The sequence below is a fragment of the Eptatretus burgeri genome, chromosome 3, assembly GCF_056783735.1.
Source record: "Eptatretus burgeri isolate ZD-2024b chromosome 3, Ebu_testis_v1, whole genome shotgun sequence".
NCBI classification, from domain to species: Eukaryota; Metazoa; Chordata; class Myxini; order Myxiniformes; family Myxinidae; genus Eptatretus; species Eptatretus burgeri.
This window is the reverse complement of record NC_140963.1, coordinates 140,179,471-140,201,960: the sequence shown is the minus strand read 5'-3', so window position 1 is coordinate 140,201,960 and position 22,490 is coordinate 140,179,471. Positions and strand designations below refer to the sequence as shown.

Sequence of the window (22,490 nt, the reverse complement as noted above, 5' to 3'; positions counted from 1 at the left end):
CAACGGGTTTGGGCCTAACTACACATGTACTTACCGAGATACCTCACCTAAGGGACCTGAATGGTGGTTTGCGAATCTGGTAACCACAACACTACCCCCTCCCCTTTTACAGACTCGTCCCGAGTCGTCAAATTTTCGTGTGCCATCATGTGTAGTTTTCCCCTAGTACATTTTACCTACGGATCCCTGAGTGCGACATTCATGGTATTCGTGTCCCCAAAATAAATAACCTGAGGGCTGCGTAACTACCTAAACAAACTCACTCACACGGACGACTTAAATAAAATTGCCGGCGCTAAGACATACATGCCGGGGGCGCACTCATATTTACAGTACATCTTAACCTTAACTTACAAATTTTACACTAAACCATGGCCCAGGATCATTGAACTCTGCAAAAAGAAAGCAGTTAGCAGGGAGCCAGGCTGCCCGCATACAGTCTCTGGCTCAAACAATGCAGGTGACAGGGAACGTGGCTGGCTGCTCACGCGCAGTCCAAGGCCTTCCCTTTTGAACTGAACTCAGTGAACCACAACGGTGCTTGGGCTGCACAAACGCAGTCTCCGTGCCAGCTCAAGTGGCACACGCAATGAACACAACGAATGGATGGGTGAACACAAACACGGTGCACGGGCCGCCACTGCAGGCCCGTGTTGTAGCTGCCAACAGGGCAGTTCTCGCAGCTTGCAAACTGTTGCCTTGATCCTGGCGCACATGGCAATGAACAGGGGGCGGCAAAGCAAAAATTGAACGGGGCTGGTGAACATGGGCAGTGGGCATGGCATGGCAAAGGTGAGCAGGCAAACACAGCCCGCAGAAGAAGGCCGCTGCAGGCAAACACAGCCGGCAGATGAACTGGCCGGCACAGGCCTTGCAGCACACAGCCAGCAGATGAAGCTGGCCAGCTTTTGCCGTTCAGTGGAGGTTGGTGGAGGGAGTGCGGTGGTGCTGGCCACTTGGAAGGCGGGCTCGGACCTACCTACCTGTCTCCCTCCCAACCTATCGCCTTTGCCTGTCACTGTACATACCCACTCCCTTAATTTGTCAAACCCCAATTTAGCCCCAACTTTTTTTTTTTTTTTTTTTACTTCCCCACTATAAATCGTCCCCTAACCCCCTTTATCGTCCTTGTTCGGCTAACCTATCCTGTCACCTAGCCTACTCCCAACCCCTACGTTCCCTTCCCGGAGGGGAACAAGGGAGAGCTAACGTCCTGTGCCGAGGCCCAACGAAGCCTCAGAATGGCCTCCCCAGAGTTCGGCGATCTTAACACCAAGTGGGTCCAGCGGCCCACAACGACAGCGAGGGGATGGATGGTGCGGAGGGGTACATCTCCTAATCTACCCTAACAATTTAACTGTTAAACTACCCCGGGGCTTTCAACAAGCGCCTCTCGCTTAAACTATTGGTTCTAACAACCCAGATTCCCGTCGCCTGTGTTGGTGTCCTCACAATTTCGGGCCTCGCCCCCCAATTTTCTCTCCGTGCCCTCACACGGTCTCCTGGCTGGGACACGTGGCTCCCTTTGGCAGGCACGACCCTCTGCCGAATCTCCCGCTATGGCACCCCCGGGCACTACACTGCCTCCGAGCCTACCAGCTCCCTAACACCGAGGAGTGCCCCCCATGGCACCTCCCCTGAAACGCACACGTGGCAGGCCGGCCTCCCGGGCCCCTTTCCGAGGGTCACCCGTGCCCACAACACTGCCCACGCGGCCAATGGCGCCCCGGGCCCCCGCACCAAGCAGGCGCACCCGTGCCCACTACTCTATCCCGGCCCCCCATGGGCCCTTGGCCTACCGCGGCCGACTAGCCTGGTGCCCGGGGTACCCACTCAGCGATACTCACCTTTCGCAGCCACGCTCCCAAGCCCGTCAACAGGGCTCCTGCACCCCTCCAAATGGGTCTCGAGCCTACTTTCCCACCAACAACAAAACGACCTCCATTTTTCAATTTGACTAACCCCCTAACTCACTTTATACTGACCCCGGGGTCCCTTGGGCGGGAGTCACTCCTCCCCCCAATCACTCATCGCACCATACATTCCCCATTCGCTCCATACACACAGACCCGCTGGCCTCACTCACTCACCAAGCACATGCTTCCACTTCACTCACCAACTCTTCAACACACACACCACTGAACTCTGCCATCCTTCTATCTGCATCCCCTAACTAACTCGTGCTCCCACGTCATCCCTTACACTACAGCACGTTCCTTTTAACCTACGTGGCTAAGCTACGTCCCCGCTACACATTCACAAGTCTGTCACTGTCTCCAAATAAATCATTTTATTTCCCAACCGAATCTGGCTGCAATCCCTCTACCTAATCCATTCCACGGACTCCATGAAGACTTACCCCTGCCCCATGAAGTCGGTCTAACTAAGCTAACCCTTCCCCCTAACTAGTTTCCATCCTGTGCCCAGGTAAGGGGGTCTTCCACCCCTTGCCCAGGAATCCTGTGCACCCGAAAGTGAGGCTTGCTTTTTTTTTTTTTTTTTTTTCATGCGCATCACCTGCGCGGCAACTCAGAGCTCGCGCACTTTGCACCTGCCCGTGACGTCATGCAGCTGCACGTGTTCCTCATCCCTCCTTGGACGGTACCATCCGGCCGGGATACCCCTCCTGCCGGATTCCAACCACACGTGCAGCCATGACGTCACCGTGCGCATAAAAAAAAAACACAAGCCCCACGTCTCGAGGGGTTCCCCACGCGAATACATGTGCTTTGCCCGTTGGAGCTTAACACACACGATCGCGTGGAGAACCCGTCCGGTCCAAATCCGTTTACCTGCCTAAACTTTGTCCGTCCGCGGGATCGGCAAATCCACCGCTGGCGTTTCCGGACCGGGACTTCACTCTCGCAAGCGAGCACGTGGCGGTCTCGTGCGTTGCACAGCACGAACCGCGTGCTCACTGCTGGGTGAACCCGGCACGGTCCCCGAAACAACTACAGCCGCTACTCGGCTTTCTCTCCTCTGTCGCCGTCTCCGTCTCCATTCCACACACGCATACCTGCGTGTTACGACGCACACACTCCACTCCATCACATTCACACCGGGAGATGCGGCTGCGTGCTCCCGCATGCCAACCGACATCTCCCTCACATACCGCTCTCTCACACACACGGTCTCCCTTGCACACGGCCGTTCACTCACGCGTGCGGGGGCACTCACCCGCGGTGCCTCACTCGCACTCCGTGCCTCATCCACACACGCGGGGGAACTCAACCGCGGTGCCTCATCCACACTCCGTGCCTCATCCACACACGGCGTGCTGGGAAGCACGTACTCCGGCACCATCGCCACCACACCACTCACACACGGGGTCGCTTCCACACACGGGGACGCACTCACGCCTTGCACCACACACACAGGGACAACCACACTGGGGATTCGTGTCCCCACAAGGGTCTCCGGGGCCTCTATACCCCCCAAGCTCTCCAAGCACCCGTTCGCAGCACTCCTCCCCTCAACCTCGCAAAGCACGACCGAACTCACCTGGTCGTGACTCGCCTCAAGGGGGCATACTCCCTCCCCTCGTTCCTGGAGGAGGCCATCCAGGTGCTCGCACTGGGTCTCCACCCAGTCCACCAGCTCACCCCCATTATCCTCCACTACCTCTGTGTGTGTGTGTTCGTCTCTAACCTTGTCCAATTCATGCAGTCTCTCCTCTATTTTTTCTGTCTCCCCTTTCTCTGCCAACTCTTCACCCTTTACCTCCCTTGTCTCAACTATTATTTCCGTTGTCGTCACCTCTTGTCTCGTCTCACACGTTTTGGTCTCCCCATTTAATTTTTCCCTTTTGGTCACCGTCGATTCTTCTGTCACGACCCTCGCCCAACACGCCCCCCGAATTATTTTTTTACCCGCCTCCACCGCGGGCCTGTCAGCCGTTGCACCCCCTTCCAGCTCGTTTGCTCCCACACGTGGAGTCGCCATTCCCAGCTCCCTGGTCACGGCCTTCATGCCCGCCTGCAGGCATCGGCCCATGTTCTGCGTCTCACCCCGTAGTTCTTTCATTTCTTTTTTCATGTTTGCTTCCATTCCGTTTATTTGCTTGTTCATTTCGTTTTTCATTTCATTTGTGTTTGTATCCATCTTTGCTGTCATTGCTGCCAGCATGGCGCATAGCTGGGCCATGTCAGATGCACTCAGCTGAGCCGTTTCGGCAAGGGTTGGGGAAGGGTTTTGGTGGAGAGGGGGGGGAGGTGTCATACACCGCGGCCGCTGCCGCACCCATTTCGGGCTCTGGGTTCAGTTGGGCGAGTCCGTGTTCCTGCACAATCAACATTTCCTGCTCGGGGATTCCATCCTGGACCATGGATTCTACACATTCTACATCCATTTCTAATACCCCCGGCTCCCGCTCGCCTTGAGACGCCATCTTGCTTCTCTTAAAGGGTTAATTTCGCTCGCTCGTAATTTTGGAGGGAATCGGGGGTCGCTTCTCTCACCCCTGGACCGATTCCCGTGAATTTAATTGGAGACAGGAGAGCCCGTTTTCCTGTTCTCCGATACCAGTGCCGCGAGGAGGGCGATGAATTTGTATCGCACGACCTGACACCAGTGTTGCTGATTCGCGCCCGCCGGCGTGCTGACGGCCACGTAACTCGAATCGCGGCACGTCGCCCACCGGACGGACAATCCAGTCGTGACCCTCTCGGACTAACGCCGGGAACCAGTCACGGGTGGACCTTTCGGTCTCACCGCGATCGAGCCAATCAGCCCCCGCGTGGAATCGGGTTGCTCGCCAAATTCGACCTACCTAAGTACCCACGCGGAGGGTAGACCGGGCGATCGCACCTCGCCGCAGGTCGACTTCGGACACGGGCCACTTAAGCGACCCGTTCCGTACTATCGGGATAACCGAGCGGTGTTATCGTCGACCTCGACGGTTCGATTAATTATCGGGCGTATTCAGCCCACTACCAACCCTTTACGTGAAGCAAGTTGAGGATTCAATGAAGGAAATGACGAAGCGAAGCGGGAAACAGTTCAACACAAAGCACATTTATTCGCGATGAACGGAAAGCACACATATTCAATTCCACCAAAAGCACACAGAAAAGAAAAACACAATATTACACAAAAAGCAAATATAAAAGAGAAACACAATGCAGAGCTATCCGACTACCGAGCACACGGCAACACTTATACAATTTTACTTCACAGACGGCGCCGACAACACATACCCAAAACCAAGGAAAGAATACCCTCAAGGATGAGGCGGGCCTGAGGCCGAGACCGGGTCGGGCCTACCGTCTGGTGATGAGACGCGGAGCGGCGATGGTGCCTCAACTCCGCGGGCCTCGCGGACAGTGTCTGGTAGGGGGTGGGAAAGGGGCCCCCTTGGTCGCACTATCTCAGCGCGGGGGGAAACAGGAGGGGGTTGCTGATGCTCGGGGTATAGAGGATTTTTATTGTCCCGCGACGAGCGTCTCCACCTCGGCCAGGTCGCGCTGTCGGCCTCCTTGGGGTGCAGCTCCCTGCACGACGCGAGCACCCCCTCGTCTGCCCTCGCCGCCTCTCCACAGCTCCGTCCCCTCCGCTCCGGCTCCAACGCACACGACGACCAGCTCCTTCTTGCCAACTCCACCGCCCGCGAAGCCTTAACTCTCTGTTCTCTCTCGACTCTACTACTCACTGGACTGACGAACACGGTCGCTTATATCAGCCCCGTGGCTTCGCCCTCTCATCTTTGACCCCCTCCCTTCGACCTTTCACCTCGCTCCCCATTGGCCCGAGAAAAAGTGGGCGTGAATGCTTTTTGATCCATAAATTTGCATATATCGATCGCCCTCCAACGCCCTGGGGGCGGGGACACTCCGCCCCTCGCTCACCGATTGGACGGCAAAAAGTGGGCGTGTGTCGTTTTTGATCCGTTTTTGAAGCACAAAATCCGTGATTTTGTACACGCTGTTCGGCGCGCGCCCTGCACGAGTCCAACACCGGTACCCACAAGCGGCGCAAGAACGGTGGCGATGCGACGGTTGCGAGGTGTGACGTGAAGGTCGTGGCGGTTGTGGTGAAGCGGCGTTGTGGTTGGTGGTTGATGTTGTGACTGGTGGTGGTAACAATGGCGGTTGGTCCAAAATAAAGATAGTAAAAGAAAAACGGCTATCCTGAAGAGTCGCAGCACGCATAAATGACATGTATTCCCACTAGACAACGGGTTTGGGCCTAACTACACATGTACTTACCGAGATACCTCACCTAAGGGACTTGAATGGTGGTTTGCGAATCTGGTAACCACAACACTATATATATATATATATATATATATATATATATATATATATATATATATATATATATATATATATATATATATATATATATATATATATATATATATATATATATATATATATATACATATACATATATATATATATAGAGGTAAAACATGTGAAAGAACCAAACTAAATGTCCAAAAACAAAAACTGCTTCTTTTTGTTTCTCCTTGATAATTTAACTTGGCCCTCTGTGGTTATGCTACATTCCGAATGGTGAAGTACTGTTTCACCCACACGAGTATACCCGGCAGGTCGTATTTTTGGAACTAATTTAACATATAGCCCACGGGTTATTTGTGTGAAAACAGGGTACCCTTTTTATCAATTTTCCCAAATGGGCCATTCCCAACTACGACAAAAATATTTGCGAAAATCGCTCCTTCATCGGTCATTCTGGAGGAGAGAGGAGAAGAAAAAGTAGAAACAACCCCCTAAGACATGACCTTGACCAAATTCGATCTAACATTCTCAATGAATCCCTCAAAACCAAAATTAAAAGTAAACCGATGATGTGATGAGCAAGGTAGAGATAGAGGATCTTGAGGTGCCAAACCCTTTCTCAAAGCTGACAAGATCTTCACAGTGGACAAAACATTTAATGGCACTCCATTAGGTTTCATCCCCATTAGGCCCTTCTTGATGCTGTTACATCCAAAACCAAAGGCAATACATTTGAGTGAAAAAGCAAACAAACAAACTTATCAGGAAGTGCTGTCTTTATTCTTCACACATCTGGCACACTTGTTCAATGTTCATCCTCCAAGTCTTCCGACATGATTCCACTTCCAAAGGGTTGTGCTAATCTATTAACGAGTACCCTCTTTTGCTCGGATGAAAGGTTAACCCCTGTAACATGAGCTTCCCCTCGCTACCCACGGCGGTTAGCATACTTCATCCCGTTGTGTTACCTCTCCGCCTACACAGATCCACACAAGCCTCAACAATCAAGACCTGTTTTACATTCCAGCTCTCCTTTAATTATCGTGTAATGGTGAAGTAAAGTTTATTTAATGGCAATCTGTTTATTGTATAACAATGACAAAACCAGGCAGCAACATGTTTCGGCCAGTGCCTACCATTCAATCAACATTCCACAAGATCATTGCAGATTGAGCATCTATAGTATAAGAAAAGCAGCTTTGTGCGAATTTGCATGCTGTTAAACTCTGCCTGAACCCACGCTAAGACCAAATTGTGTCTTTTTTACCATTTGAGTGCTGAATATTTAAGTCTGGAACATGAAAATATGGTATTTTTTTTCCAGAGAAACTGAATAAAACATCTGTATTGTTAATAACGCAACCATAGGAGGCAAACATAGAGAAAAAACACTTAAATAGGAACAAACAATACAGATTGTTGAACAATGACATGGGCCACGATCGTGGGCAACAGCACGTTCCAGCGAGGCCACGATCATGGCCAACAGCACGTTCCAGCGAGGCCATGATCGTGGGCAACAGCACGTTCCAGCGAAGCCACGATCATGGCCAACAGCACGTTCCAGCAAGGCCAAAATCATGGCCAACAGCACGTTCCAACAAGCCCTCGATCGTGGCCAACAGTACGTTCCAGTGAGGGCACGATCATGGCCAACAGCACGTTCCAGCAAGGCCATGATCGTGGGCAACAGCACGTTCCAGCAAGGCCATGATCGTGGGCAACAGCACGTTCCAGCGAGGCCATGATCGTGGGCAACAGCACGTTCCAGCGAGGCCAAAATCATGGCCAACAGCACGTTCCAGCAAGGCCATGATCGTGGGCAACAGCACGTTCCAGCAAGGCCATGATCGTGGGCAACAGCACGTTCCAGCAAGGCCATGATCGTGGGCAACAGCACGTTCCAGCGAGGCCATGATCGTGGGCAACATCACGTTCCAGGGAAGCCATGATCATGGATAACAGCACGTTCCAGCGAGGCCATGATCATGGATAACAGCACGTTCCAGCGAGGCCATGATCGTGGGCAATAGCACGTTCCAGCAAGGCTATGATCGTGGGCAACAGCACGTTCCAGCGAGGCCATGATCGTGGGCAACATCACGTTCCAGGGAAGCCATGATCATGGATAACAGCACGTTCCAGCGAGGTCATGATCGTGGGCAACAGCACGTTCCAGCGAGGCCATGATCGTGGATAACAGCACGTTCCAGCGAGGCCATGATCGTGGGCAATAGCACGTTCCAGCAAGGCCATGATCGTGGGCAACAGCACGTTCCAGCGAGGCCATGATCGTGGGCAATAGCACGTTCCAGCAAGGCCATGATCGTGGATAACAACACGTTCCAGCGAGGCCATGATCGTGGATAACAACACGTTCCAGCGAGGCCATGATCATGGATAACAGCACTTTCCAGCGATGCCATGATCGTGGGCAATAGCACGTTCCAGCAAGGCCATGATCGTGGGCAATAGCACGTTCCAGCGAGGCCATGATCGTGGGCAATAGCACGTTCCAGCGAGGCCATGATCGTGGCCAACAGCACTCAAACAGTTAAAGGTGCTGCCGAGTACGACATCAGTCCTCCATATATCAAACAACTGCTCCAGCTCAGAAGAAACCTCCAAGTAAACAATTCCATGCCTTTGAGTACTTCTTAGTTCGTATGCAGCAGAAGGATGTAGGGTAGCATCATTTGTTGAGGGCACAGCTGTGCCACTTATGCTATGCTCTCTGCTGGTTAGCGCAGCAATTTGTAATTTGTTCCATGGTGCCGGCGATAGCTCGCCGACTCTTCGCGAAGGACACTGTGGGATCTTTAACATCCACAATGAACGCTGGCAGACGGGATTCCCATTTAACGTCCATGTGAGGACGGCACACACATTGATGAATTATCTGCCTGTGAAATATCAGGATGACAGGTGAAAGCTGGGTCGGGATTCAAACCCAGGCTAGAGGCGAGTGTGCGTACCTCTATGCCATCCTGTCAGCCCCCCTTCGAGTACGAAAAGTTAATTTCACACTTCCCTTCCACTGCCTTTGCCTCGGCACGTCGTGTGCCCTGCCTTACCACCACCGCACTATTAGCTGTGGATTCCATGGGAGAAAAATCAATCTCATCATGACAATACCCAAGTTGTTGATCATGAGAAAAATCAAGCATGCAGCACAACTGTTAATGATAACTCTTACATGCACAGCTGCTTTGCCCAGCTACAAAATAAAAATGTGAAGTTCACATTCTTTTAAACTTCTACAAGGAAAATCCATTCCACCCCCATCACAATCTTTTTCGACGAATGTTATCTTCCCTTTCCAGCCCTTCCAGCTTTACAGCAAATTACAGCATTTGAAAAGATTACAATCATTATTTTGTGAATATGTCATGAGGTTTCCAGCTATGAAAAACATTTGCAACAAACAACTTCAGGCTGTGAAATAAATAAAACGTACATAAATAAGAAACATTTGTGCAAAGACTTTACCCCCATCGTCGCACTCGGCAAACATACCGATTCCAATGTGCAGGAGATTAACAGCAATGACGTCACGACAGTGTTTAGACTCAATAAGTGCTCAGCACAGGACAGATCGCCAAGACAATGGTAAAAGGTTTAACAAAACCATTTTCAAAGCCGACAGGAGGCCAGGATTTGACTGAGGAAGGTGTTTCAAACCATTTTACCAGGGTAGGGGGGCAAGGGGGTGGGGGGGGAGCAAGGATTAAAAATGCAGTAGTAGACTCAATAAGGTGGAAGCAGTGAAGAAAGATATAAAGGTTTCAGCCAAAAGGAGGGAAGGGACATAGAAGTGTGAACACGAATGAGAATTCAGCCCATAAATAAGAGAAAGATTGGGGAGGGAGGGGTGACAATGGAAGAGAACAATAAAATGAGACAAAAGAAAAACAGACAATGATACGAGAGCAGCATTGTTACGGGTCATATGAACGTCACGTGATATCTGGTGGAGGAAGATCCAGAGTTGTAGCCACTGTGCCGGCGATGCAAAGTCAGAGTGAAGAAGCAATTCAGAGACCCATCTCTTCTTCTGCTACAGCTCTGTTGGAAAACCATTTGAGGGAACTTACAGAGACTTATCACACGGTTAAAATATAAACAACCATTATCCAGAGAAATATCACGTGTCAAGTATCTGATCCAACTCCTCAGCAGACGTCAAGCCTCGACACATTCACGTACACATTTGTAGTTTGTTCAGGGTTCTGGCGATAACTCATCGACTCTTTGCGAAGGACACCATGGGATCTTTAACATATGCTAACTAATGATGGCAGACGGGACGCCAGGTTTAACGTCCATCCGAGGGACGACACACGCTACATTTTTCATGCAACACCCTTTTCATACCTCATTTAACACCAGGACGACAGTTGATAGCTGGGCCGAGATTAATACTCGGGCCAGACAGCATCGAGGCGTGTGTGCATACCTCTACTAGCACAGCAATGTCGTGCACGAGATCGAGAGAACTGTGCTCTTTGAGGTGAAAGCCTGAAACTTGGCACAAATAGCATTTGCCCAGCTGATTAAAAGCCCACTTCGAAGTATCTAAAATGGCCACCATAGATCCACTATGGACTTTCTAAAATCACACCGATTGGAACTTGTTTCTTCGACAAGATTGTGAAAAGCTCTGTTTTGTTGGCTTCAACCTTCAGGCGTTCTCCCCAGTTAGCTTGCAGTTTGACTCGAGGTTCGACCCTTCGCTGTATTCCTTTCCCATGTTTGCTACGTGCTGTGACCTTCAGGCTGTCTGGAAATATCGTCGCCCCATACAACCTCAATCCTGTTAAAATGTCCGAAAACGTTTTCCGTGCTCTGCTTGGTTTCGGCGTGTTCACAAGTGATGCACCGTCGAACAGTCATGGCGTTTAACGCTGGATCCGTTTCGGGTGATCGTCCAGCTTTTCCACGCTCGACAGCAGGTCTGATTTCGATGAGAGACGCGAGTTGCCAAACTGTGACATCGAAGGTGGATATTTCTGATTTTCATGTGCAGAATAACTTAATCCAGGTCGCCTCGTCTTACCTGACAAGAAACCAAGCTGTGTGAAGCATGAATAGTTCTGCTTCGGTGAAACTATTCTTGGGAGTCCATCTTCTTTCTATGGTTACTGAAGAGAGCAAGCTTGTTGTGCTTGATTACGTCTGTCCTGGATGTGGAGTGGTTGTATCCTGCTACATAAAATAAGGCAATTCTCCACGTTTGTTGGCGCGTAGGTGTGTTAGTCCAAAAATCCCATTAAAAAAAATAAAAAATAAAATAAAAACACGACTGGCAACAATCTCCACCAAGTTTTGCATACACGCTGGGGTTACATAGAATGATGTCATGAGTACACAACTCCCCCACGCCCCAATCTCTACAAAGGAGGTGGGAGAGATGACGTGCGTTTTCGCCTGTACATGGGGGCACAGTGCAAGTGGTTTACTGACCCCTGCTGGAGAGGGGGGATTACGAGCCACGGCACAAAATATATTTACCCCTTCTACTACAGCGGTTAAGGTAAAAATTGTTCACTTTTTGAAAGAACCATGTCACTTTTGGTAAGTACTGGACGTTTGAGATTGGTACCCATCGCATAAAATGTCATCTTCCTTAGTCACCGGCCACATATTGCCTCACAACCATGCTTTTCATAGTAACTGTCATTTTAAGCCGATTAGAAATGGCAAAGTACATATCCAGATGAAACCAACTTTGGGGACTTCAAAATGTCGTGGTTGTGGTACCCCATGACAACATTGATGTTTCCGAGCAACGGAGAAGTCACTTTGCAGAGCAACCAAGGTTTTGAAACTCCTACACCGATTAGAGACCGATATAATCACCTGAATACCGCTTATATCATTAAGAGAAGTCCAATTATATGCTGCTGTGTACATACATACTCCAATGTGTTAAAAAAAAAAATCCATAGCAAAGGAATATGGAAAGCAAATGTTAAGCATAAAAACATGTCGTTCACATGTTACCACCTGGACACAAATGTAAAACATTTGGAGAGTATGCCAAAGATATTTTTCTCCCATATCTCAAAGTAAAAGTAGAAGCTGTTAATCGGTTGATGTTTTATGGGATAGATACCTTGAGAAGAGTCTGAAGCAAAGCACAAGAGATGCACGAGGGCATGGTGAACACCAGCGTGTGGTGGCTAATGCCACACTTCCAGGAAACTGGCAAAATTCTTCAGGTCAGAAGAAAACAAGGCAGAGCTATTCATATTCTTGTCAGAATATGTGGCAAAGGTTCAAGTGGAAGACAAAGTACTGATCAGAACAGTAAATGATGTTGTGTCATCCGTGCCCATTGACAAGTCTGGTATTGCATCCTGCAGCCATGAGGAAGCACATACTAGAACACTGCTCCACATGTCTGATGCTGTCAACAGTAGGCTGTCTCGTATAATGGTACGGACAGTCGACAGATGTGGTCCTCCACGTAGTAAATGTATATTATATAATTGTACTTCAGGTTGATGAAGTCTGGGTTACATTCGGCATTGGGAAGTAATTGCAGACTTGCATACAGATACATAGCAACACATGCAATTGCAGACTCACTTGGACACGAGAAGTGTGATGCAGTGCTATTTTTCCATCCAGTAACGGAATGCGATACTGTTTCTTAATTTTGTGGACGGGGCAAGAAGACTGCATATGAAACCTGGTGGGCATAGCTTGTAATAACACTTGCATTCCAATGCCGATCATCAATGCCAACAGAGCTCACAGATGAAGACTTGAGAGAGCTCAAACAGTTCGTTGTTCTGCTTTACGATCGTACGTGTTTTTATAGTGAAGTGAATGAAGCACAACGTGCTGTTATCAAAGAGCACGCATTCATTGGAGAACTTCGCCTGTACTCAAACTGTGCCCTTCAATAGGACAAAAAGCGTGCTGTCCTCCAGCCTGGATACATCCATTCTGGGCTCAGGAAACCATCATGCAACCTGACCTTCCATGTCCAGAACTTTGGGGCTGGAAGCCTTGTGTGCATGGGTGGATCCCCAAATGGACAACCTTGCCCAAGGCATCAAAGGAACTTGCCCGAGGAACTCGTTCTTTGTGGCTGTAAAAAGGCTCGTCGTGGCCTTTGTGAATGTTTCAAGGCCAGGCTGTCATGCACCTCCCTGTGTGACTGCACCAGCAATCCTCATCATCAGGGTCCGTACGGCTAGGATCATCATGCGCGTTCAATTCTGAATTGCACGTGATAATTATACGTTTATTGGCTTCTTGAAAATGGCAACCATTTTGATGGTTTTCCCATTGGTTACCAATCATTTGTTTTCCATGTATAATAAGTTACATGTCCACCAAAATGCATGTTTTTGGCATCATGAGAACATAACTCCACAAAGATTGTAAATCAGCTAGTTGTTATGCAGATGGTGGCGATTTTGATGGAGTTCTCATTGGTTGCTATGCTGGGTACCAATCATTTCCACTTCTACATACAGTGGGGAGAACAAGTATTTGATACACTGCCGATTTTGCAGGTTTTCCCACTTACAAAGCACGTAGAGGTCTGTAATTTTTATCATAGGTACACTTCAACTGTGAAAGACGGAATCTAAAACAAAAATCCTGAAAGTCACATTGTATAATTTTAAATAATTAATTTGCATTTTATTGCATGAAATAAGTATTTGATCACCTACCAACCAGTAAGAATTCCAGCTCTCACAGACCTGTTAGTTTTGTCTTGAAGAAGCCCTCCCATTCTCCACTCATTACCTGTATTAACTGCACCTGTTTGAACTCGTTATCTGCATAAAAGACAGCTGTCCACACTCAATCAATCAGACTCCAACCTCTCCACAATGGGCAAGACCAGAGAGCTGTCAAAGGACATCAGGGATGAAATTGTAGACTTGCACAAGGCTGGGATGGGCTACAGGACAATAGGCAAGCAGCTTGGTGAGAAGGCAACAACTGTTGGCGCAATTATTAGAAAATGGAAGAAGTTCAAGATAACAGTCAATCTCTCTCGGTCTGGGGCTCCATGCAAGATCTCACCTCGTGGAGCCTCAATGATCATGAGAAAGGTGAGGGATCAGCCCAGAACTACACGGCAGGACCTGGTCAATGACCTGAAGAGAGCTGGGACCACAGTATCAAAGAAAACCATAAGTAACACACTACGCCGTCATGGATTAAAATCCTGCAGCGCATGCAAGATCCCTCTGCTCAAGCCAGCGCTTGTCCATGTCCGTCTGAAGTTTGCCAATGACCATCTGGATGATCCAGAGGAGGAATGGGAGAAGGTGATGTGGTCTGATGAGACCAAAATCGAGCTTTTTGGTTAAAACTCCACTCGCCGTGTTTGGAGGAAGAAGAAGGATGAGTACAACCCCAAGAACACCATCCCAACCGTGAAGCATGGAGGTGGAAACATCATTCTTTGGGGATGCTTTTCTGCAAAGGGGACAGGACGACTGCACCGTATTGAGGGGAGGATGGATGGGGCCATGTATCACGAGATCTTGGCCAACAACCTCCTTCCCTCAAAAAGAGCATTGAAGATGGGGCGTGGCTGGGTCTTCCAGCATGACAACGACCTGAAACACACAGCCAGAGCAACTAAGGAGTGGCTCCGTCAGAAGCATCTCAAGGTCCTGGAGTGGCCTCGCCAGTCTCCAGACCTGAACCCAAAATAAAATCTTTGGACGGAGCTGAAAGTCTGTGTTCCCCAGCGACAGCCCTGAAACCTGAAGGATCTGGAGCAGATCTGTATGGAGGAGTGGACCAAAATCCCTGCTGCAGTCTGTGCAAACCTGGTTAAGAACTATAGGAAATGTCTGATCTATGTAATTGCAAACAATTGTTTCTGTACCAAATATTAAGTTCTGTTTTTCTGATGTATCAAATACTTATTTCATGCAATAAAATGCAAATTAATTATTTTAAAATCTTACAATGTGATTTTCAGGATTTTTGTTTGTGATTCCGTCTTTCACAGTTGATGTGTACCTATGATAAAAATTACAGACCTCTACTTGCTTTGAAAGTGGGAAAATCTGCAAAATCGGCAGTGTATCAAATACTTGTTCTCCCCACTGTATAATTAACGACAAATATAAAGAGGAATGTTAATGCTGGTAAATTGTTTATGATACAGGTGGGCCAGTTGGTCCATTAGACCAAATTTTCATTTGTCTTCATGGCCTTGCAGCATTCTTGCTGCCTGCCATACTGCTTGAGCATTAGCTTGCCTTTCACCAACGGTTCGAGCTCTCCCGCAGGTGCGTGGTGAAATTTGAGCTCCTCCGTCCCATCTCACCAAAGCCGAGTTTGCCGAATCGGATTCGTCCCGTTTTGTGCGCGGCATTCGTCATCATGTTGCTTTGTTATCCAGTGCAATATTTCATGCAAATTAATTCGTTGTTAAGTGATTTTCCTTTTGGTTTGTTCGTTTGTATTGTCAAGGCCTAAGACATCATTTTTCAAGGCATTACGCGGATACAAATGCATCCTGCTTTAGCTTTAACCCTAGGTGCTTTCACGCCCCCAGGTATCTTATTTCTATTTCCTCAACATTATCCCACTTCGTTTCATTTTCCTCTCCTCGTTTCAATGTATAATTTTTTTTCAATTTAGATTTCACTTCATAACTATTCCAATTTCCATTGAATTTCCTTCTATGCCTGGTTATACATCTCCTCTTCTCCCCTCTATTCTCCAAACTGAATCTACATTAAATATAAACGCCTCTTCTTTAAAAAAAAAAAAAAAATATCATTTTAAGAATGCATTTCAACTGTGTGGTCCCCCATTTCACTAACTGTGTGGACCTCAAACATCAGGGGCTTCCGTTCTAACCTGTCAGATCTCTCAATCCAAGCCACTTCCGATAAACCGGACATCATTTGTTTAACTGAATCCTTCCTCCCACCGGATGTCCCCAGCTCCTTAGTGTCTCTCGCTGGGTATTGTCTCCTCTGATTTTATCAACCCAAACCCCATTCTGGTGGTGGAGTTGTGCTGTACATTAAAAAAACCCTCCAGTTTTCACTCGCCGTGTTCTGCTCTTACTCATTCCAAGCCACAGGAGTACCACTGGCTGCAACTTCTGCTCTGTTCCCACCTCATGTTTGTTTGTGTGTTGAACCATCTTCCCAACAGTGACAACTCCATCTATATCTCTCTCTCTCATATGACATGGACCAACTTTTAACCACTCATCCCAACTCTCTTTTCTCATATGTGGCGACTTAAATTGTCACCATGACAATTGGCTGGGTGTTGGTACCTCTCTCATCAGCCATGGCACTTCTGCAAAAGGACTTCTGTGACTCCATGGGACTTACTCAATCTGTGAACTTTCCCACCCATATTTATCCCAATGGAAAAATCTTCCCTTCTGGATATGGTGATGACCAACTTCCCCACCAATGCCCTTGTTGCACGTTCTGTGTGTTTGCTGTCATACGAGCCTCGACAGTGTATACAAAAAAAACGAATAAAATAAAATAAAATGTATCTTGCTTGTCTTCTGCCTCAATTGGCTCATCTGACACATGTGCTTGTGATGGTCAACATCTCTGGCCATTCTCAGAGAACAGCCACAGAATCGGCAAGTCTGGCAGTTCACTCAAGCAAACTGGCAGAGACTACAAGCAGCCATGATAGTTCAGGGCTGGTCTCCAAGATCTACCACCCCTCATATTAATTCAGCATGAGAATTCTTTCACAGAAACCTGCTCTCTCAAATGCACAGATTCATCCCATCTCTTCTTCAGTTGTCTTACCCATCCTCGCTCTTGGTCCTCTGAATCATGTGGTGAGGCAGTTACTTTAAAACACCTTGCATTCTCCTCCTGGAAGGCAAATCCAACCAAAGACAACCTCAGATTATTCCACAATGCCTGCAACAAGTGTGTCCACTCTCAGGAGAGCCAGAAAAGAACATCTGTCCAATCTCATGAATGAGCTTTAAAACATGTCTCCCTCTTCCAAAACCTGGTAGCACTTTCTCAAGTCGGTCGCAGGTGTCTGCTCCCCTTTCATCCCTTCCCTCACTTCAAATGGCACCACAGAAGACTCCACCCGTGAGAAGGCCAAATGCCTCAATTCTGTTTGCTGAAATATTGTATCACTCACCCCTCCCTCTCTACGCACCACTCCCAGTCATACCCAACTTCTCCTTAATTGTCTTTTGCACCTGAAAAGGGAGAAAAGTTTTTGGCGACCCTCGACTGACTCTGTAACTGGACCCGGACGGCATCAGCTCCCACGTCCAAAAAAATCTGCTCTGCTGCTCTTGCACATCCTCTCTGTACCATTCTCACCCTATCATTTACCCCAGGTCATTTTCCATCTGCTTGTAAATCAGCTAACATCACAGCATTATATTCAAAAGGTACAAAAACTGATCCCCTCAACTACAGACCAATTATCTTACTTCCAATCATCAGCAAGGACATGGAATCCATTAATTATCGCAGTTGACATAAAATCATTCCTTTCCCCCAACAGCTTCATCTGGGATCATCAATTTGGATTTAGACCTGGTCACTCAACCTTCGACATGATACTTCTACTCTCCCAATCATGGATGGAGGCCCTCAATATCAGGCATGAGATCAGGGCCATCTCTCTGGATATATCTCAAGTTTTCGATACAGTCTGGCATCCTGCCTTTCTCTCCAAACTGTCTGCCTATGGAATCCAAGGCCAACTCCACTCTTTGATAACAGACTTCCTCCACTCTCGTAGACAAGGCTTGGCTCATCCCCTCTCCTTGTCAAGGCTGGAGTACCCCAAGGCAGTGTCATAATTTGAACAAGTGTTCTAGGCCCCATACTATTCCTAATATTCATCGATGATCTCACAGACTCTGGAAAATCCTCTTCATCTCTTTGCTGATGACTCCACTCTCTGCTGTGACATCCCTCACCCTTCTGGCAGACAGGTAGGCAAGCAGCCTCTTCCTTCTCCTCAGAACTTGACAAAATCACAAATTGGTCAAGCACTTGGAACATGTCTTTCAATGCTGAGAAATCAATATACACTACATGGCCAAAAGTATGAGGACAACCCTTCTAATTAGTGGATTCTGCTATTTGAGCCACACCCATTGCTGACAGGTGTATAAAATCGAGCACACAGTCATGCAATCTCCAGAGACAAACATTGGCAGTAGAATGAGCCATACTGAAGAGCTCAGTGACTTTCAATGTGGCACAGTCATAGGATGCCACCATTCCAACAAGTCAGTTCATCAAATTTCTGCCCTCCTCGAGCTGCCCTAGTAAACCATAAATGCTGTTATTGTGAAGTGGAAACATCGAGGAGCAACAACAGTTCAGCCGCAAAGTGGTAGGCCACACAAGCTCACACGCACGCGGTCTACCAGCAACCCCCTCCTCATGAAACCGCCTAAATCCAGAATCACTGCTCACCTCCACTCATTCACTCCTCTTTTCCCACCTGTGAAACCACCTTCCACATTCTCTTCAATCTCATTCTTCTCTCCAGGTCTTCAAAACAGGTGTTCACCACCATCTCAGGTTATCCCCCATCCAAACCCATGATCTTTTCTACACCTGTTAAACCACACCCACCCCTCCCAAAATTTGGCTTATGGATCCATCTTGTCCACCCCTTGCGTTCTCTCTTAACCCTTATTGTTACCTGCATCCCTTGTTTGTCCGTCTCCGTCTACATTCTCCCTCCACTCTGACATTCGTATTTCCCCTTTCTCCTGCTGTTCCCTTTGTTATGTTGTCTCTTGGTCTGTTATGTGTCCGAGCTTTACCACGAACCTAGATCATGTATAAAAAAAAAAAGAAAGAAAAAACATTTCCACCAAATTTCATACTTCTATCATGATTTAAACATTTAAAGTAAATATGGCCGGTTAACCACTGTATCATCGTCCCCTGGAGAGAACGGGTGTTTCGAGTTTAATAAATGCTCCTTTACAAAATTATCCTGTTGTGTTCCTAAATCTTCTATTTGCCTGATGGTCGCTTTTACTTGCTCATCAACAATTTCCTTGGTATCTCACACAAGTATGTCTTCGCCACATTCTTTGAAAGGATTGCCCATACTTTCCGTGACAAAAGAGTGCATCAATCTGTTTCTGAAAGGTAATCTGGACATTTTTCACCTGTGAAAAAAAAAAAAAAATCAATCACATACGTCTTTATCAGACTCCGCATTGGGGATTTTTGCACGAGCTGGTCGAATCTGTAGCTCCCATTTCCACCTCAGTAGAAGCGAAGTTTTTCCGAGCCGGATTCGTCATGTTTTTATGTTACATCTTTGTATTGGTTTTCCTGTTAGATCCCGAACCGGATTTGTCGTAACACATTAGTCGATACATTCATGGCTTCCACTGTACCATATGCCACTTTTCATGCTTTTACGGTCAAGTGAGATCTTGTGGATTCCATCATTGTCAAACGCTGTACTTGCTATGATGATCACGTGATTGAGAAGCAGTGTTCAATTGGGTACAGTGTACGGGTACAATTGCCTTTTCCGACATCAAATTTTCATTGGACAACACTACATATGAAAAAGCTCAGTTATCGGAAGCGAGTACGTGCGATTTTGGGTTCTCAGTAATGATGTGCATCTCCCAAACTCTCTTCCTGTTTCCTAATGTGGTGTGCTTTGGGGTTAAATCAGCAAAAAGAAGTTTATCTGTCCAAATGTCATACATTCTCCAAGCGAGGCAGCTAAATGAACACAATGGTTTATCTGTAAAAAAAAAACAAATAGGCAAATAACAAAAACGTAAACTTCTATTCTACGGGTCAAAAGTTTTAGAACACCCCCATTTTTCCAGTTTTTACTGAAATTTAAGCAATTTAATGTTTCAATGTACTCTGAAATTAAAGCAGAGAACAAATAAACAATTGTAGATAATAAACAAATCATGGAATAGTTTTGTTGAACAAAATTTAATCTAAATTTCTAACTCGTCAAAGTAGCCACCTTTTGCAGATATAACAGCCGAACATACTCGTGGCATTCTTTCTGCAATGGAAATCAAATATTGTTCGGAAAGTTCTTCCCAACACTGTTGCAGAAGTTCCCACAAATGTGTTGTACTTGTAGGTTGCTTTGCTTTTCACCCTTCTGTCCAGTTCATCCCAAACCAGCTCGATGGGGTTCAAGTCTGGAGACTGTGCTGGCCATTTCATGATTTGAAGCCTACCACCTTGTTCTCTTCTTCGAAGGTAGTTCTGACAAAGCCTGGAGGTATGTTTTGGGTCGTTATCTTGCTGTGGGATGAACCCCTGACCAACTAGGCGTAGACCAGAGGGTATTGCATAGCGCTGCAAAATGCTGTGGTTCAGGGTGTCCTCCAGACGCTGTCCTCCAGACGCACGAAGGACAGCTATCTCCAGCCCTTTTGGTTCAGGGTGCCAGTCACTCTGTGCAAGTCGCCGACTCTGGATCCAGCAAAAGAGCCCCAGATCATCACACTTCCTCCTCCATTTTGACAGTTGTCACATACTGAGGAACCATCCTTTCACCTACTCGACGGCGTACAAAAGCCCTGCGTGATGAAACGAAGATTTCAAATTTTGATTCGTCGGTCCATAACACCTTCTTCCAGTAGTCCACTGGCGGTGCTTCATGGCCCAGGCAAGCCTCTTTTTCTTATTTTGTCATCTTAGCAATGGCTTTCTTACTGCCACTCGACCTGTCAAACCTGCAGCTCGAAGTCTTCTCTTCACAGTTGAAACTGAGACTTCCTTACTTCGACCAGTGTTAAGCCTGTGCTTGAAGCTGCTGTCCTGTGAGCTGCCTATCACACAAGCTGTTGACTCTCAGAAACTTGTCTTCTGATTGTGTTGTGGCTTTGGGTCTGCCAGACCTCTTCCAGTCAGTTTCCTCCAGTTTCCAAGTGCCTTTTGATGTTCTAGGAATCTGTACTCACTGACACCTTAGTTCCCTTTGCAATTTCTCTCAAGGAAAGACCTTCACTTTTAAGGGTTATAATGCTCTGTCTGTCTTCCTTTGTTAATTGTCTTTTTCTCACCATTATGATAGCAATATACTACTTCCTGCAGTGCAATATTGTCCAAATAATGCTTCAGAGGGTGCAGCAACACAGTCTGTTCCAACACTGCTTTTACACAGAGGGTTTGTAACTAATCAACAAAGGTTGGGACACCTGTAGGAATCGTTTGCATCAACTTTCAAGGCTTAATTTACTTCCATTGCTGCAGAACAGCTGCAGTTGCTAACCCATTACTTGTTCCCTGAAAAGCGCCTTTTTTAACAACTCTGAAATGTACATTATTTTTCCGGTTTTGGTAACCGAAACATTTTTTTAACCTCTGGCAGTTTACCGCTTAGCTTTGTACCATTCCAGGTTATTCACTGGACTTGAACTGCTTAAATTTCAGTAAAAACTGAAAAATGTGGGTGTTCTAAAACTTTTGAGCAGTGGAGTACTTCAATTGTTGTACAACTTGTGGGAACAAACCCTATGTTGTCTTCTTAATCTCCTCCTCTGCCGTTTCTCCAGCACAGCCCTCCTTGTTTACAGGTGTAACGACCAGGCAATCAGTCCTGGGGAACAATGACATGAAGGAAGACCATTTGATAAAGGTGAGAGTAAAGTAATGGTGAGGTGAGGACAATGGAGAGAAGTTTTCAATTACATTTAAAAAGAAAGAAATTTGGCATAAAAAAGGTAAGCGACCTTGTGGATAATTCATTTTCCATTTACATTGTGCAAACTACTGTCATATTAACATCCCCCACGAAGGACAGCTATCTCCAGACGCAATTTCCTGCCTTGGGATGTGCAACACCAAGATGGCTGTTTGTAGCGTAATTCCAAGTATGGGTGATGTGCTGCAGAAGTGAATCCATAAGGCGATCCAGGAGGATCCTGGGATGAAAATGAGAGCAAGTGATAAAATAATGGTGTTGTGACTTACACATTCCCACGTTTTTCTACATCGGCCTGTTCCACCTGCTTGTAGCAACCCACGAGCGTCACGGCCAGGCACAAGGTGCTCGCCACGATCATAAAATACATCATGATCTCTGATATCAAGGAAATGAGGTCAACACTCACTGCACACCAGACGACAGCATGGTTACAAGCACACCAAGTGTCGAAGAGGGTTTCACTTAATTTATACCAAGTTACATTTCTACATTTACAGACATGGTAAAAACAAGGCTGCACAGCCATACATGGTTGAATGTTTCTTCATCAACAATTCCCTTCGAAAAAGCATCTCA

General features: G+C 47.2%; 2 protein-coding genes across 6 annotated transcripts in view; both read right to left on the bottom strand.

The window, feature by feature from the left end:
• LOC147031140 (sodium channel regulatory subunit beta-3-like) overlaps positions 1-9,942 on the bottom strand; it is an 82,979-nt gene extending 73,037 nt beyond the window's left edge. Inside the window, exon 1 of one of the 3 annotated variants that reach the window (XM_085875928.1) lies at positions 9,756-9,942. The gene's annotated coding sequence lies outside the window, so the exon portion shown is untranslated. The remainder of the gene's footprint in view (positions 1-9,755) is intronic. The other 2 variants (XM_085875926.1, XM_085875927.1) reach the window with 2 other exon arrangements.
• The window catches only part of LOC147031137 (sodium channel regulatory subunit beta-1-like), an 85,291-nt gene continuing 69,798 nt past the window's right edge, over positions 6,998-22,490 (bottom strand). For 2 of the 3 annotated variants that reach the window (XM_085875929.1, XM_085875930.1), the window contains 3 exons: positions 22,181-22,315; positions 21,721-21,806; positions 6,998-10,304 (listed from right to left, as the gene is read on the bottom strand). In XM_085875929.1, the coding sequence (XP_085732055.1) occupies positions 21,722-21,806; positions 22,181-22,315 (220 nt within the window). In that variant the 3' untranslated portion in view covers positions 6,998-10,304; position 21,721. Of the gene's footprint in view, positions 10,305-21,720; positions 21,807-22,180; positions 22,320-22,490 lie in introns of those variants that run through there. The other variant, XR_015056676.1, reaches the window with a different exon arrangement.